The sequence below is a fragment of the Podarcis erhardii genome (assembly GCF_964252035.2).
Source record: "Podarcis erhardii genome assembly, chromosome: 3".
In the NCBI taxonomy this organism is placed as follows: Eukaryota; Metazoa; Chordata; class Lepidosauria; order Squamata; family Lacertidae; genus Podarcis; species Podarcis erhardii.
Window position 1 is genome coordinate 58,680,551 of NC_138507.1, and position 19,097 is coordinate 58,699,647.

At 42.3% G+C, this 19,097-nt stretch overlaps 1 protein-coding gene across 14 annotated transcripts in view; it reads right to left on the reverse strand.

The window, feature by feature from the left end:
• PTPRK (protein tyrosine phosphatase receptor type K) overlaps positions 1-18,998 on the reverse strand; it is a 341,149-nt gene extending 322,151 nt beyond the window's left edge. For all 14 annotated transcript variants that reach the window (XM_081856114.1, XM_081856122.1, XM_081856118.1 and 11 more), the window contains exon 1: positions 18,790-18,998. In XM_081856114.1, coding sequence (XP_081712240.1) covers positions 18,790-18,892 — 103 coding nt within the window. In that variant the 5' untranslated portion in view covers positions 18,893-18,998. The remainder of the gene's footprint in view (positions 1-18,789) is intronic.
• Positions 18,999-19,097: the final 99 nt, after the last annotated feature.

Consider the following 19,097-nt stretch of genomic DNA (forward strand, 5'->3'; position numbering starts at 1 on the left):
TCATATAGTCTTGAGGAAAGTTAGTTGATAGCATTGAAGAAAACAAAGGTCCTATAGCACCACAGAGGCTTGCCAGATCGCTGGAGGGCTTCTACTGCATGACTGCAATTTTTTATTATTTGTGCAACAGCCATGGAGAAGCCTGAGCAGCTTTGGAAATGGAGGGGGTTAACTCTTTGTCTCCCTTCCACAGCCCCAACAAAATATTCCTCTCTGAAGTTGCTATCAGCATTTCAAAGGAAGTCTCCATTGACACCAAAGGGAATTTCCCTTGAAAATGCAGTAACTTCAGAGAGGCCTTGTTGAGACTGCAGTATGCAGAGAAAGCAATAAACTTACCCTCCTGCCAGTGTAGGCCAACTCAACCTGCTGATGGTTTCCTCGAGAAATCTCTCTTCCTGGCAGGATATTTCCTCATAGAACAAACCGAGGGCAGAGACTTGGAGCACAATCACACCATCCATTTAAAGCCCCACGATTGCCCTTTAAATAGTCATGGCTTCCCCAAAGAATTCTGGGCGCTGTAGTTAGTTGTCAGGAGACCCCTAATTCCCCTCACAGAGCTACTATTCCAGAGTTCCCAGGGAAGAGGCATTGCTTTGCAAATTGTGGCTCATGGAAGGGAATAGGTGTCCTTAACAATTCTCAGCACCCTTAAACTCCCAGGATTCTTTGGAGGAAAACATGCCTCTTTGAAATGGTACCACGGTGCCTTAAATGTATGGTGTGAATGTGGCCTCAGTGGTTAGGTACAGTCCAAGGTAGCCTACTTTGGCTATTTGATTAGGCAGGAAGTTGCAAGGCAGAGATGAACACAAAAGTTGGTATGCTTACACATAGGGAAGATAGGAAGATTCCCACATAAATCAGTTGCTAGCTCACCTGTATACTGAAGGTAAGTGCCAGCAACATGCACTTTCCACAGAACATAACACTCAACACTCAGCTGGCTCGTGACCCCTGCTCCTCAAGATTAATTGTGCTTTCATCATTAGTGAGTTGCACTTCATCAATAACTGTGAATCAATGCCTGCCTCAAGTTACTTAAGGGCATAGACCTACCTTGCCTTTCTGCTTCTTGCATCTTTTGACATTTCTTTCCCCTGCTTCTGTATTTAAAACATTGGCAGATGGGGAAAAAATATCTGCCACTCTGTCAAGTTAGAATAGTCTGCTCCATTAATTCATTTTATTATTTATTGCATTTATATTCCGCCCTTTATTCAAGGAGGTCAGAAAAGCATACATGGTCATCCATGTTTGCTTTGAGCCCACCAGGTGAGGTCAATTAGGCTGAAAGACAGGCCAAAGGTCACTCAGAATCACAGAACTGTATAGTTCGAAGAGACCCCCAAGAGTCATCTAGTCCAACCCCCTGCAATGCAAGGCTCTCAACACATGGTCCCCCATCCAATTTGAAACCATACAGGACCTTGCTTAGCAATCTCTGCAGACCTAGTCCAAGCCCTGCATCACATTGGCTTTCATGGCAAAGCTGCTGAAATCTGGTGGGAGTGGGGTTGCACACACATGCACATATCTATGTGCTTAGAATCTGTAATAATTCTGAAATTGCAAATACTTCTCAGCCTGTCTCCCTACTTAGCCCTTAAGGATATGTGTGTGTGTGTGTGTATATGTATGTATGTATGTATGTATGTATGTGTATACACACACACACACACACACACACACACACATATATATATATATACAGAGAGAGAGAGAGAGAGAGAGAGAGAAATGGGCCATTAGAACTAAAAAGTCTGGAGTGCCATGTTCTCTGAATCTGCATCAGGGGAAGCAGCCCCTTTGAACATTTGACTTACAATGGAAGCACACTTCTTAAAGTATCTTTTTTATTCTTATATAACTGAAACTCGCGTTGTTTTCATTGTGCACCCAAACATTGTGCAGCCAAACAGCTACTGAACATGCTGTAGCTTTTCCAGAAACTTTGTATTGACATCATCAAATGTGAACTCAAATCAGATCATCAGTAAGCTCCAGTATAAGTAAATATGCATATCCATGGATGCAGGGGAAAGGTGAAAGTGTGCCATCCATTTACTAGTTTCACATCCACTGGTGCTTTTTGTGTTTTCTTAGGCTCATCTTTCTAACCACAGGGGCCAAAATGTGTCCTTTCTGTGCTAAAAATGGGATGAGAACAGTTACGATGCCAGATTTGTCATAAGACTTCATAGACAAATGTCATTAAAGACAGTAAACGGCCAATGAACAAGCCAACACTTCTCACTTGCAGAATCAGAGGGTCAGCAATACTAGCAAGTATACTTACACCATTTAGGAAATCAGCTGAAAGCCACCCCTTTTTTATCAACTTTCAAAAGACCATCCTTCCAAGCAGCACCCACATTTTTAAAAAATGCATGCATTCTATGGCATTTTATGAATTCAAAACCCAAGGAGAATTTTTCTCATCCAGCACCCTAGAAGTCACCATATTCATATTGAAATTTAAACGGACCACTTGCCAGCAGAACCTGTTGCAGCATAGTGCCCAGAAACTCAACTAACTCTTCAGACTCTGTCTCTTGAGTTCTACAGGTATGTGGAATCATGCTTCAAAATGTACATGAGAGCACATACAAACCCACATTATGTTTACCTTCTTGTTAAGCTGCTAGCCATAGTGTTAGATGACCCATTAGGTTTCCACTTCTTCTTTTTAATAGCATCAAGGGTCACCAATCTTTCAAAACTCATGGACACATTTGGATTTCTGGGCAAATGCCATGGAAACCACCCTTCTGGTCACTTCTCCCCCTCCAGCAAATCACTCCATCCCAACCCAAAAGAAGACAGAAAAAGAGAAGGGACACACATACAGCTGAAGTGGGAAAATATGCCACTCTTTGCACATCCTCCTGCCTCACCAGCTCATGACCAAGAGGGCAGTGAGGCTGTGTGTGGGTGTCAGAAGCTTTGTGGGCACCAGGAGAAGAACTTATGGATGCCATTGTGCTTGCCATTTTGGCAACTATGGCGCAGCTAATGTCACAAATATTCCATCAAGGTGTTTCTGAAGACAGAAAATAATCCCAGTTAACTCAAAGTTCATTTCAGAGTATCTGATGCGTGTGAGCAGGCTACAGTTTTAACAAAGTGCACAAAACCATATTTTTTTGTTAAAATCATTCTTAAACCACAGCACCTGTGCATATATATTTTTTATAAAAAAACCAAATTGAACACTCTCCCACACACACTAATAATCAGAACAATCCAAAAACAGTTATGAATCATAAACCAATGAACCAAAATGATTCAGTACTTTGTCAGCTGAAATACAGCAATCCTTGAAAAGGATTGTGACTGGCAATCGAAACAAAATAATGAATATGCAGGAGACTGTTACCCAACATCAAAAGAAAGTTGGGGGAAGGGGGTTGTTAATTCAAGTTACATGCCTGTTGGGTAATGACACATCTGCCTCTAACAGCATACAATTCTACGAGCCATCACACAGAGGCAGCAACTCAGTGTTCTGGGCACAGTGGTCTCAGCAACATCACAGTGGGACCAATTAGACCCTTGCACTAGAGGGAAAAGTGCTGGCACCCCTCCATCCAGTGAAGCAACTCCAGCACACTTCAACAGCTAAGCCTTTCCCAAAGACTTATTCAGGAGAACACGGGGCTTGGTCTACTGCCAAAGAACCAGTAATGCCACAGCCACAACAGTGGCTGTTTCCAAAGCCGCAAGAGAATTTAGCAGAGTGACTCCACTAATTGCCAAGTATGGGAAACTACTTTAATTTTCACTCTACAAATGAGTTTGCAAGGGGTCCGTTAAAGCTAATCTATTGGATTTAAATTTACCTAACAGAACAGCAATACTCCCTCACGCCATGGTTCATACCTGAAGGTCCTGTATACCTGAAGGAGCGTCTCCACCCCCATCGTTCAGGCCGGACACTGAGGTCCTGCGCCAAGGGCCTTCTGGCGGTTCCCTCACTGCGAGAAGTAAGGCTACAGGGAACCAGGCAGAGAACCTTCTCGGTAGTGGCGCCTGCCCTGTGGAACGCCTTCCCATCAGATGTCAAGGGGAAAAGCAACTATCCTACTTTTAAAAGACATCTGAAGGCAGCCCTGTTTAGGGAAGATTTAATGTTTAATGCTGTATTGTGTTTTTAATATTCGATTGGGAGCCACCCAGAGTGGCTGGGGAAACCCAGTATTATATTATTATTATTATTATTATTATTATTATTATTATTATTATTATTATTAATAATAATAATAATAAAGGACACAATATTTTGTTCTTTCTGGAACATACACATATGCATAGAACTATTGGTGAGGAAACTTCACCAGCTGGTCCCTGCTTCAAGTCTTCCAACTGTCAGGAACAAAACGCACTAAAGGTTTTGAAATGAGAGGCCTTGCATCTGAAAGCCCAGAGCAATGGAACTCCCAGACATACCAAGCCAATGTCCCCCCCTCCCACCTTAATGCTTTCAGGGCCACACCCTGTACTTGTTAATTAAGACTGTCTTTGTGCTCACCTGGCCAAGAACCAGCTCACCCATCAAGTGAGCTTCCAGGTAACAAAAGGCCATCATTGAAATGCAAGAGCAATAGATGGGGGATTGTCTTCTGTAAATAACCTCTGCTATTTATATCCACTGCCAATTTCTTCTTTGTTTCATCTACTGATTCAGTCCTCCTCCTTTATGCTTTGGATTGTTACTTTCTCCTCCGCCAACCCCTCTTTTGCCTTTCAAATACTTTCAGGAGTATTCACACATTCCATTTAATGAGTGAACCATCTGTGCACCTCTACATGCACCTCTATTTGAGCTTTAAAAATCAGCAAATGTACACTCTTTCACCCAACACTTGTACATGTGCAGAGCCAGTCTGTGCCCTTGTTTAGTGTGTAACATATGTACAAGTCTATTGCTACATTCATAAACTGGTCTGTGTGCATTTCATTTATTTATTACTTTCATTCATTTCTATCCCGCCTTTCAGAAACATTCTCACAAGGCAGCAAGCACAAATGCATAAATTAAGCATACAACAATATATAAGTGCATAGCTAAGACTATCAACACATTAAAAGAACCAGCACATTAAAATAAACATCAGCCACAAAACACCATGTAATCAAATATTTGTAGAAAAGCATCACAAAATTCAGCAGCAGTTTCTTGTGCTTTTCTATTAATAGACTCCCTTTCTTGGTTAAGTTGTGATGCCTTGGCTCTCTCCTTCCTTTCCAGAAACCTAGTGGCATCACTCCAAGACCAAGTTTCCTAAGATATGCATGCTAATTTCTGTTAATTTGGCAAAGGTACCAGTTTCCTGAGTCAGCTCTACCGAGTGAGTTGCCAAACTAGAGCAAGTGCAGAAGGGAATAAGAACATAAGAAGAGCTCTGCTGGATCAGGCCAGAGACTCATCTGGGCCAATCAGAAGTCTATGGGAAAACACAGGCACAATCTTCCTGACAGGAGAAGGGCTGTATGGGAGGTTGGTGCACATTGAGTTAATGTGCATATGCTCCATTTAAACATTAGTGACATACATGCACTGGCATGTCAATATGGGGTAGGATGTGATCTCCCTGCCTTCACTGCACGTTCAGTATATTTTCTTCAGTGAAGAAATAGACAAGCCTTCAGAAAGACCAAACCCTCTTTGGTATGTTAAGAAACAACGGGGTTTTTTAAGGCCAGTTTAAACAGAACAAACATGTCCTTTTGGCTTGCTTTGCCTATACAGTTATGTTTAAGGAAGCAGAAGGCAAACTTTTAACGGCTCTTCTGCCCACTATGCAACTGCTGTGGGTTGGTCTTCGTGTCTACTTAATGCCAACTTATATCCTTCCTAAATCAGATGATCCCTATTCTGCAAGTTATTGATCTCCCTGGAGGTGGACACTTCTGTCAAGTCTCTAGGGCTCATCCATCTCTTCAGGGCAATGCTTTCGTTTCTAGATGAGATATTGTGTGAAATTCATCTCTACAGGGGAGGACATTTCTGTAGATATTACAGTTAGACCCCACCTCCATTTTCATTCTGGTCAAACAATTGAGGCTGATCCTCTCTAACACAGGAACTTGCTTTTCCCTGCGTTACCTGCAGCTTAAATCTGAATGCTTGAGCTACTATTAACTTGTATTTGAGCTTCACCCATCCTTAACTGACTCCCTAGTTTTCTCTGTAGAAAGGTTCTTTATTTTAAGAGGAGGGGCACAGAGGTCTGTCCCATCATGTGAAACCCACTTCAGTTTGAAGCAATGCAGCCCTGGCACAAGGTTACTTCTGCCTTGTGACCTAGGTCTAAACATCATACGCAGTCATTTAACAATTTGCATTAAATTAGCAAATTCTCAAATAATGAGCAAACTTAGTGAGCAAGTTGCAAGGGGCAAGGAGCACAGCTTTCCAAACGCTAGACAGCTGCTTATGTACAGCCACATCATAGTCTTAACTAAACAGATGAAGTTTGGGAACATCAGGGCTAGAAATCTGGGAGCTAGTCCAGTTCCAACCCCAAATCTGCCAACTTTAAAGCTTCCCAACAGGTTTTATAGCAGCAATCAAAACAGCAGGCTCTAAATTAAAGATTTTATTAAGCAAGGCAGCCAACATTCTGCAAGGCCACGCACCCAAATCATGCTGAAAATGGCTATTGGACACTTTTGAGATTATAAGATTATATTCTCAAAAGAACAACAACAAAAATCTGCTAAGGGAAGCATTTGCCCTGGGAAAAGCTTCGATTATCCCTGGGTCAGGATAGGGATGTGTGTGTATTATACATATAAAATGTCTGCTCTATACACAAATACAATAAAATCCAGGTTGTTAGAAGCAGCTTTGATCCTACATGTGGAGTGTTTATCAAACTACATTTTTTTACAGAAGTTGACCCAGCTTTTCAAGTACTTCTAATCTTTCCAGCTCTCCATTGAGTATCTGGAATCCAAATGTTGTGTGTTCACATGTATTCTGCCCTCTGCCACAGGAGAGATCTTTGGTTTCTTCCCTTGTGTGCATTGATTTTTTTTGGAGGGGAGGAAATCTGAATCCCTGCATAACAGAATGAATTGCTTCTTTTTGTCCCTAGTGCAAAAGATTCAGATTTGTTAAAAGGCATGATAAAAGCACCAAACTCAGTGTCCCCCCCCCTAAAATTTTGACTCAAGAAAATCACCATTTTACAGTTCAAATAGGGAAAAATAAATACTGTAAATGGACATAAGTACAAAGATTCACAAAATGTTTAGGGGCATACCCCCAGAAAAAAAGCACTGACCAAACTCAGTTGAAAATTATTTTGTTTTCAGTGTCCATCTAGCTGTATAACATGTAGCAATCTAAAAGACTTAGAGAGTGTATAGATGCGTGTTAAAGGAAAGCTTTGCTGCCTTTAAAAAACATATGTATTGATGTTAGGATTGTGGCTTTATATAAAAGAGTTCAGTTGTTTTAAAGATTCTTCATTATTGTTTTATAAATATTTTTATGTGCAATGGGATCTTCACATCTAATGGTGGTCATTCAGAAACCCAGAATATAGCAACTGCCCTCCTGGGGTGGGAATGAGCATCAAAAATTCATTGCACCAGTCACTTCTGTGGCAGCAACACTGGCTGTTTGTAGTCCTCTGAGTACAATTCAAGGCTGTGGCCTCTGGATTTATGCAAGTGTCCATTTCTTCTCCTCCTTCATGACTGGGTGAAAAGCAAGCTTGAGTGTTCCATTTGAGATTCATGGTTGTGTAAATATGCACACTGAGGTTTGTGAATAGTTAGGGGTCCCCAGTTCCACAAATGCTTTTTCTTCAGAAGAAATAAACACATGAGTGGCACTTTTCTTTTCTTCTTAAACTCAGGCATAGATGCCCAAGTACAAAAACATTTATATTCTGTCTTTCCAAATAAAAACTCTTTCAGGGTGGCTTACATATTATAAGCATACAACAGAATAAAGTAGGCCTTCCCTGACACCCCACCCCACCCGAAATTCAAACTACACACAGATACAGCACCTCAATTTGATAGCACTGACAAAATGATTCACAGAGGTATAGCCCATGGGTAGGCAAACTAAGACCCGGGGGCCGGATGCAGCCCAATCACCTTCTCAATCCAGTCCGCAGATGGTCTGGGAATCAGCATGTTTTTACATGAGTAGAATGTGCGCTTTTATTTAAAATGCATCTCTGCGTTATTTGTGGGGCATAGGAATTTGTTCATTATTATTCTTCAAAATATAGTCCAGCCCCCCACAAGGTCTGAGGGACGGTGAACTGGCCCACAGCTGAAAAGTTTGCCCATCAAACCATAGTGTTTCACATATGCAGTCTTGCTCTTCAAGTAGCTAAATTTGTATCGGGGTTGCAACAGACAGGATGGTGAGTGGCTGAGGAAACCTTCAAACATTTTGCAGGGGTTATACTTCTTTAAAAAAAAAAAAGCTCAAAAGCAGTTTTGTCATCTCTTTATTACTATAATTTTGTTAACACGGGGAGACTGCTTTCAAATCAAAACTACAAATTAGGGACCAATTATGAAATCGGCACCAGTGTTCTGATAAAACCTCGAAAGCAAATCAGAATACATTCTTCTGGAAGAAATGACTAAACATTTACCAACTTACTCCTCATGTTAAGTGTATCCTCCAGGGATTGTCTAGTGTATCAGCTAATTAAACACAAGCTATCCTGTAGAGCTTCTTGAATTCTTGATTGCTTAGGGGCTTCTCTGTCTTGAGGACTGAGGCCAACATTCCTCACATTTAGACTGCTTCACAAACTACATGGGATGCATTAATTTCTTTTACATGCTGCATTCATGTTTAACGTCAGTTAATTTTCTGGAGCCAATTCAAACCTTTACAGTTGATTCTGAGGAAAACAACTAAGGAAGAGAGAGAGAGAGATGAAGTCGTCCCCCACCCCACCCTACTTACAGCCTATGAAACACAGATTTTGCTGGAGCATGAAGCTAACCTTCCTTGCTTTCAAGCAAGTCAAGGATGAGATGTTTATAGTTAGCATCTGGATGTCATTATCATGCACAAGCCATCTATCCAATGACCTCAAAGTATAACCAGGATCCACAAACGCTATTAAAAATTACATGTGGTAGTCCTCCAAATCCACAGGATTGCTGTGTAGCCTGTAAATTTCAGGCTAAAGGTTTTTAAGCACATAGTTTGTCAATTGAAGAGTTGTGTACATTCCCATCTCCCAACCCAATGACTTCCAAGCAACATCAATGTCCTTCCCCTCAGTCCTATCAACATTTATAAAATAAAAATAGCACACCAACCACCCTGTTCACAATCTGGTCAGAATTCAGACTGGACATTCTGAATTTTAACAACTCTGACTCTTTAAGGTATCCAGTTGGCTTTCCTCCACAGGCAAAAGGCATCTGGCAGCAGATCAAAAGCAGGGAATTTTCAGCAATTCCCCCTCCCAGCTATAATCTTTCAAATCCCCTTCGGTGGTTCTCAACCTGTGGGTCCCCAGATGTTGTTGAACTCCCATCACCCCTGAGCTCTGGCCTTGCAAGCTAGTGGTGATGGAAGTTGTAGTCCCAAAACATCTGGGGACCCACAGGTTGAGAAAGGCTGCGGCCTAACTCTCCTGTGCAGATCTGGGGGCACAATAGACACTGGGGGGTGTGAAAGAATCCTCCAAAACTGCCTTCCTCCTAGCCTAGGGATGTCTTCTGTCCGCAGGAGGACATAAACTGGATGCCACCCGCAGGAGAAATTATTTTGAAGCAAATTAGTTCTGATAGTTTGGAAAGCACTATCCCTTTTTCAGTGCACTTTTCTCCTCTTACAAATGAGATTCAACACAATGGGACTGGAAACCAGGTATCACATGAATGGCTGAAGAATGAATTACTCTGCCATTGTGTCACAGCTCTGACAACGCACAAGGGAATGTTTTTGTGATCATATTCTTCTTCTAGCAAACCAGGCTGCTGCTCCCTGGGGAGGGAGCAATTTCATACATTCTAAAGCGACCAATGTGAGGTACACTAAAAAACCCAGGGCTCTGGCCAACTGTAGATCTCTGTTTTTTGTTTAAAAATGAGGTTTGTGGTTATTTTGCATGTTTTTAATAAAGATGTATTTCATTTGTTGTAAATCACCCTATTATTTTTTAATCTGTTACATTTTAGCTACACACTTAAAAACCTCTTGGATACAGACACAGAAATGTAACATTGAGAGGCCCTGAAGTTGCTTTTGGTAAAATAATGTGCACAAACTCATGGGCAATATTATGGATTTCATTTATATTCTGCTTTTTTCCTCAAGGAGCTCAAGGTAGCCTAACTGGTTATCCCCCCCCCAAAAAAAAAATCCTCACAACAATCCCTGGACGTAGGTTAGGTTAAGTCATGGGTAGGCAAATTAAGGCCCAGGGGCCGGATGCGGCCCAATCGCCTTCTCAATCCAGCCCGCAGATGGTCTGGCAATCAGCATGTTTTTACATGAGTAGCATGTGCCCTTTTATTTAAAATGCATCTCCAGGTTATTTGTGGGGCCTGCCTGGTGTTTTTACATGAGTAGAATGTGTGCTTTTATTTAAAATAAATCTTTCGGTTATTTGTGGGGCATAGGAATTTGTTCATATACTTTTTTCAAAACATAGTCCCCCCCCCCCAAGGTCTGAGGGACAGTGGACTAGCCCCCTGCTAAGAGATATTGACTAGCCCAAGCCACCTAGGGAGCTTCATGGCAGAGTTGAGATTTGAACCTGGGACTCCCAAATCCTAAACTCATATCTTCTCTATCAGCCACCATTAGCTAGTGTATACAGATTATGCTGAAAATCACTGTCTAAGAAATTTCCAAACATGTTCCAAGGTGCATATTTTTCTTAATGATGTTAAGCACCATTCAATTAAGGAAACAGTTATTTAGTTTGCTCAGCAAATGTACTTCAGTGGCTGTTTCCATAGCAAAATCCATCGCTGAGTCACAATTTTGCCTTTGTTTGGATAGTTTCTTAACTGTTTAAAAATACTGCATGTACACCAAGGCATTTATTTTATAATGGCAACAAAAATTAACTGAACCCAGCACAATCTATATGTGCTGTTGTGATCCAATGGGTCAATAGACGCAAATTGAGGACAGAGAAGTGTGGTTCCAATTATAATGTCTTCCAACAGCTTCTGATAAATTACTCCTTTTAAGGAATACCATCAACATTTTTTGAAAAATGTGTATGGCCATTAATTGCAATGCTTGACTCTTCAAGTGACATGGTTTTATATAATTCAAATTAACTTCAAAAACAATACACACAAGTATCCAAACCCTCTCTTCAAGCTGAGTGGTTAAGTAAGGATGAAAAAACCTGCCTTGGGTTTTAAAAAATAAAAATAAAATGCAATTTTAAAAATTAACTCTTTCACTGGAATACATTAAATACACTGCTTAAAAGCAGTGTTAGAAATTCAGATATGAGTGAATCATCAAATATTTCCTTAAAACTAAATTGCGGTCACCACAATGGAATATCCAGTTGTGATTTTCCCCTCAATCATATTATTATTATTAATTTCATTTCTATATTGCTCTATATTTTAAAGAAAAAAGTGATTTACAACACTTTAAACATCAAATCAAACAATCCAGAATAAAACAAATTCAAGCTTTAAGGAAAGTATTTCGGATCGTTCTCTAAGTGATATTTTGCATTTCCCATATTTATTTACCTACTTGATTTAAATAGCTAGCCCATAGCAGAAGTAATCCAGAAAGCCAGTATGGTTGTACTTGTTAGATTTAGAAGCCACCTCTTTCCATACACACCACCCTGGTCACTTAGCTATGGATGAAGATCTGTTGATAGTGCCACAAGGCAAAGCAAGTTGTGAACTTGAGCCTGTGCTTTTAGTGCCGTGCTCCCAATTGCCTAGAAGTCTCTTCCCTTAGAAGTAAAGCAAGATGCAACATTGTTATGTTTTCAGTGTTTGCTTGAAAACCATTATTTTCTCCCAAAGCTCTCCAAATTACTCCTTCATTTCTCCTGGGGTTAATCTTTGTTGGTTTTTAAAACACATTAATGATCCCTATTATATTTAATACAGTGGTACCTTGGTACTCGAACGTCTCCATTGATGAACATTTCGGAACCCGAACACCGAAAACCCGGAAGTAAATGCTTCCATTTTCAAATGCACCTCGGAAATTGAACAGCTTCTGCTGCGTGTTTTTCAATTTTCTCAATTGGATTTGCAGACAGCCCTTTGGTTTTTGAACGTTTCAGAATGGTCTTCCACAACGGATTACATTCAAGAACCGAGGTACCACTGTATTCTATTTCTGTTTTCACTTTCTGCACTGGTTTATTGTTAGTTTTTTATTGTGGGCTGTAAACAGCTTTTTGGAGGAAGTTCCTCAAAAAGTAGGCAAAAAATTGCGACTAAATAAATGTTGGGCCAGCATCTCTCCAAATGACCAAACCCACACTGTTCAGAAGAGATGCTCAGGTCTCCAGAGGTGCTTTTGGTGATAATTTTTTTTTGGGGGGGGGGGAGAGGTAGGAGAAAAGGATTCAGGAGTATCCTGGTGAAAACTTCCTTCTGTTTAGGATCCAAACACTGCATTTTGTAGAGAACACTGGTTATCTTAAGTAGTTTGGGCCACCAGTTTTTAACACCGTATCTTATATTTACATTTTCGTTATCTGTGTTCTCAGCTGTTGTGAAATACTTATACAAAAGATAAGCTGTGAAGGAGGCTCATTAGCTGAATGCAGCACCCTTCAGTTGAGACAAGTTAATTCAACAATAATGACCATTAAGCCATAAGCCTGTTTCCACCATAGTTGTGAGAAGTGGCACTTAACTCTTCATTTCCAGTTTTGTACCTGATTTAAGGGACGCGGGTGGCACTGTGGGTTAAACCATGAGCCTAGGGCTTGCCAATCAGAAGGTTGGCGGTTCAAATCCCTGCGATGGGGTGAGCTTCCGTTGCTCGGTCCCTGCTCCTGCCAACCTAGCAGTTCGAAAGCACGTCAAAGTGCAAGTAGATAAATAGGTACCACTATGGCAGGAAGGTAAATGGAGTTTCTGTGTGCTGCTCTGGTTCACCAGAAGTGGCTTTGTCATGCTGGCCACATGACCCAGAAAATGAGCGCCGCAACCCCAGAGTCGTCCATGACTGGACTTAACAGTCAGGGGTCCCTTTACCTTTACCTGCCTGATTTAAAGGTGTTGTGACCCAGGGATAAACAATAATGTTAGTACGTCCTGCCCCTGCTACTGAGTTTCAATCAAAGAAACAACATTCTTTATGTTACTCAAGTTTACAAAATCAGCACTGATGTCAATTTGCAGAAGTTTTGTGTTTCTGGAAGCATATATGAAGCAAAACCAAATCTTCTTGCTTTAGAAATCTGCACTTGTCTCTAAAACATAAGGCTTTGAGCCTCCTGAGCTGGATCATATTGTTTCAACTTACACTCACTTTTCCCAGAAATGTTTTAAAAAACCATAAATCAGTTTTCGGTATAGTTGTCAAAATTCCACAAGCCCCATTTGTGTCTGGTTAGCTTTAGGATTTGCTGACTTTTGAAAACACTGCAAGATAGCCTTGATATCAAAATAATACCGTACATCATTATTCATTATTGGTACAGTGGAGAGTGTTCTATTACACAGCTGGTAAGAAAGTGTACAAATTATATAATTATTCCTTTGCAAGTTCTCTGCTACTGTGACTAATTACACAACATTTTAACAGTTAAAAACAGCACAATTTATTATCTGGACAACATTACTTTGTGACTTACAAAAATAAATAAAGACTTCACTGTCTCTGATTTGAAACACCCAAGACTATCCTCTGGAGAATTCCTGTCTCTGGAGTGTTGCAGCCAAATGTAATAATAATAAAAAAGAGAAGTATGTTACAGAGAAGCAGTGTTCACCTTTCACTCATAACAAGGAGGCACTTATTAACTCCTGCCTGCCCTCTGACTCCCATTGGCTCCTTGGAACACACACATATTGTGGACCACTTGCTAACACAGCAAAGAAAGTGAACATCATACATAACATGAGCTCAAGAGCTGGGTGATATTCACCTCTGTGCAGAAAGTTGGCAGGATGAGGAAAAGACCCCGAAAGAAACAGCGTCGTGATAGAGGCACACTCCCCAAACAGGCAAAGAATTGCTCAGCAGATTTCTCTATATTCTCACAAAGTATAAAGGAAGCACTTAGTAATGTCTCCACTGTATATGAAAGACTGATAATATATTTATTTATATCCCATGAACAGGAACCAAGTCCCAATAAAATATTTGAGGGGGCTGGATCTCCCCACAAAGTGGTGTGCATGCTCTGCGTCATGTGATCAATTATGCGGAATGGGGCTCACCTGCCAGCCCCCCCCCCCAAAAAAATGTTGTCCAAGTTCTCACTCCTGATCTCATATTTCACCAGGCAGCTTCCATGGTTCTCCCCTTCCACATTTAATCCTTAGAACAGCCCCGTGATGAAGGGTTAGGCTAAGAAACAGTGACTGGCCCAAGGTCACTTCACAGCTGGGTGGAGATTTAAACCCAGATCTATCAGATCCAAGTAAAAGAAGAGTCCTGCCCACTTACTTCCGACCTTGTGCTATTTCCCCCCACTCCTCCACAGAATGAGGCACTATCATCAGCCTTCAGCCCCCAAACCTGCCAGTACCTTATTCAGCATAGAATCAGAATTGTGGAGTTGAAAGAGACTCCAAGGGTCATCTAGTCCAACCCCCTGAAATGCAGGAATCACAGCTAAAGAATCCAATAAATGACCACCCAACCCTCTGCTTAAAAACCTCCAATGAAGGCAAGTCCACCACCTTCCAAGGGAGTCCATTCCACTACTGGACTGCTCTTATCATAAGAAAGTTCTTCCTACTGTTTAGTCAGAATTTCATTTCTTGTAATTTGGACCCTTAGGGTTGGGTGCTGCCCTCTGGAGCATCAGAAAACAAGCTTGCTCCATCTTCCATGTGACAGCCCTTCAGATATTTGAAGATGGCTATCATATCTCCTCTCAGTCTCCTCTTCTCCAGGCTTAATATATCCAATGTCCTGCTCTTCTACCCCTTCACCCCATCTATCGAAGGCTTTTCATTCTAAACACTTGACGGAAGTTATCAGAAAGCCACTTGGGCAGAGAGCCATTTTCAGAGAGATTTGTGGACCATATTTAGGTCGGATGTCAACACAGTGTGCTGCATAATCCACTGTAAAAATCAACACTAGCTTAACGTACATCGAGCCACACTGACAACTGATTCAAGAAATAAACTAGAGACTACAATAAAAATTTCAATTAACATGCTGGTGATGCACATCAATGAGATAGTGAAGTCGCAGCTAGTGGGCTAAGATTATTAAAGATGTTAATTAAATGGTGATCAAGACAGTCAGCATTTACACTGTATCTGATAATTTTAACACAGAACAGTAGACAGGAATTACAATGAACTTTATATAATCAGGCGAAAGGAGATACGGAAACCAATTATGATGTAAAAGTTGGGTGACAAATGTGTGCAATAGTATTACGTTGTATTAATAAAGTATCGTAATATTTCTTCTCTGCATATGTGAAAAGTGGTATATAAATCACTTTATAAATAAATAAAAGCTATTATTGTCCTTTATTTCAGGAAAGAAACCATACTTCTCTAAATTTGCTATGCCCAAGATTTCTCTATAGAAGACCTTTGAACACAGCATATTGAAAGAAGTGTTAGCCAAGCTGAAAATTCACAGAAGTCTAGAGGATCACTGAAGATTCAATGATTACTGAAAAGAAACTACTTTTGGGCTATCCATGGCTGTGAATGTGGGAGAGGTTCAAATCACAGCTAAACCACGAAATACACTGAGTGATCTTGGCCAGCCACTCTCTCACAACGACCTACCTCACAGGTCAGGTTTGTTGTGAGGATAACATGGGGAGGAGGGAACCATGTACACCACCGAGTTTCCTCGGGGAAAGATGAAATACAAATGTAATAAATGCAGTCTGTGGCTGTTTCCTATTAACCAACGGATGGCTGCTTCCTTTCAACTTAAGAGCACAAGCATGTATCTGATGGACAGGTGCTCCAGCTTGATCACCACAAAGTTGAAGGAGGAGCTTAAATGCACCTTAAACACACCACTTTAAGACTATTAGGATATAACTTGTTCATTTATTTATTTTATTTAGGAAATTTATATATTGCTTAACATTTCTGACAAAATATCTAAGCGGTGATCATGCGTCAAGACAATTCACAGACCACCTGACTGCGTTTCATACCTGCACCACTGCAGGTTATCTGCGAAGAAGAATCCTTATCTTAGTTTCTTTCCTAGTAAAGTTCCAGGATACTGATGCAGCCCTTAGGCGATTACTCTACATTTTAAGCCATGAAGTAATTCAGAAGTGTCTGAATAATACACAGTTATTACTTCCTCCCTTAGGGAGGGGAGCAGGGAGAGGGGAGAAGAGACTACTATGAAGCAGCATAAGCAAGTTTTTGGCAGCAAGAGTCACACAGAGAGACCACAGATTTAACAGCATCAGGAGTCAGATTGTGACAACCAAACCACACATTTGAACTTGCTATGGCAAGACACAGGCATAAAGACAAAGTGCTTTTATGTAGGAAGCGTGTGTAACATGTAAACAGATGTGAAACCCAGCCCCACTTCATTTGCTTTCCATGCCCAAGGGCACAAGAAGCAAAAAAGTTTTGATTTCTAAGGAAGACAGATCAGATGCTCTGAAAACATGGACAAGATGTGTATCAAACACCCACACTTTTCATTTGCATTTGTGAAATGTATCACCCACAATAAAAATAGACTTCCAACTTGGGCAAATAGGGACAGTTCTAATCCCGGAAGTCTTCCAACCCAAAACATTCGATCAATTTACAAAAAGTCCTGCCAAAATAGAGAAGGGAGGGCAGAAAAAAATAAGACTGCCTTTGAAAGCTGAGCTTGTAATAGCTTTTTGCATAAAATATATCCCTTTCAAGACCAGTCTTTTACAGCACAACCCAGTCAGAAGTAATCCCATGGATTTATTTCCACATAAATGTGTGCAAAGTATTGCACCCTTAAAGTTGCTGCTCCTCTCTAAAGCTAACAATGCACACAGCAGAAATGGATTAGGACATCCTGCTTGCCTGCATGCAGATCAAACATTGCTGGTGACAACGGAAAGGGTCCAAAGAAATGTAGACAATAAAACTGATTCTAACTGGGGAGCTATGTGCATCGCTTTCGCTACAGGCTGAACAGTAGCTTTCTCCCTGGAAGCCGAAGGAAATGGTTAAAGGCAGCCCTTCCTCTCGGATGTGTCTGCGCGTCCTTTGAACTGGGCAAGCAGGTTTGTTGGGACTTTCTGCATTTCGCTTTGTTGCTGTCAACTTGCTTTTTTTTCCAGTTCTGCAAAAACCTTCAGATGACTTCCCAGGGCCCTTAATCACCACCTTTCCAGAAACAAAGCCTCGGCTAGAAAAAGCGTAAAAGGCGCTTGCAACACACAAAGTTATTTACGTCCGGGCAGTGGAGTCTGCGCGTCCCCAGCAGTTCCGGCCAGGTACAGTCTCTGCCTGCCTGATTAGGCAGCCAGGATCGGCCCCGCTGCCAAAAGTTAGCCCGACACAAAAGTCAACAGAAGAAAGGAGGGCTCGGCCTGTCGCTGCTGGGCGCAGCTTGTTTGCTTTCGGAAACCCGGAGAGCAGCTGTAATGCATTAACTCTTTCACGACTGCTTTCCCTCTCCTTGGAAAGGGGAAGGGTCTGCTGGGGTGGGAGGGGGCAAAGAACAGAAACAAGGTGAATCGGTTATAAGCCGGGAAACTATACCTGCCCTCTCACCCACCCCCCGCCGCGATTCAGAGGCTGGTGAACTTTTCACCCATAAACCGACTGGCTTCTTTCCACCTTAGGCAGAAAGTAACAGCCGACTCCCAATTTGGGAGAAACTTAAAAAGGTAAAAGTCGTCTGAAGGTGGTTGCTTTTCGTTCCATCCTTGTGCAGAAAACTGTCCGCAGAAGGCGAAAGGAAAACACGTTCTCTTCCTCTATTAACAAAGAAGAGAAAGGGCAGAGAAGGTTCCACAATGGAAGCTCAGCCAACGCTGTGCAAACGCTACCTGGGAAACTGACCAGAAGAGAGGCCGAGGGGGGAGGCGAGGATTAGCGTGAGAAGCTCGAAGTGTGCAGCTTGGAAGTCTCGTTTTAATAGCTCCCCACCCCACCCCACCCGGTCTGCCTTGAAGGTGCAAAACTAGAGCTATTTTGCACAAAGGGCACCCCTACTGTCGTCTGTCACTCATCGTGAAGCGGGAAAAGAGGGGCATTCCCCATATTTTACTGGGGGGGGGGGCGCAAGAACAACGGTTCCAAACGTTCCAAAAGCAAATCAGACCATGTTCCAACGTTCCAAAGCGGAACGTTCCTGGGCTCCTTCTTCTCCAGAGGGTCTCGCCGACTGAGGAAGGGGACTGGTCCACGTTCTCCTTTTGGAAAGCTGCGCTCAAGCGGGCTCTCCAGAGAAAGAAGCCACCGGGTCGGTGGGACCTTGCTCGAGCGCAACCTCCTCCTCCTCCTCCTCCTCGGTCTCTCTCTTCCCCTCCAAACCCCGACGCGAGTCAAAAAAAGGTACACACACACACACACACAAGCCTGAGCGGGAGAAGCCTCGGAGAGGCGGTCCTCCTCCCTCGTAGAAGAAGAAACGGGACGCCTTCCCGCGAGGTAGCCGCTTACCTGCCGAGAACTGCCCACGGGCCACTCCAAGCAGGGCAGCCGAGGGGGCGACGAGGGAGGCGAGCGCCGCCAGCAAGCCAACGGCTCCAACCGCCGGGGCCATGCTGACTTTGGAGAACTTTTGCGAGGAGTCTCGCACTCAACTCGGGCGCTCTCTCCCGAAGCCGCGAGGAAAGCTCGTCTTCCTGGCCAGTCCGGATCCTCCTGTTGCCTGGATGAAACGGGGGCGGGGGCGGGGGGAGACGGAGAGCCCGGAACAGCAACAGGGTCGCCTTTCTTCTCCGCGGCGTCTGCGCCGGAGTGCTCCC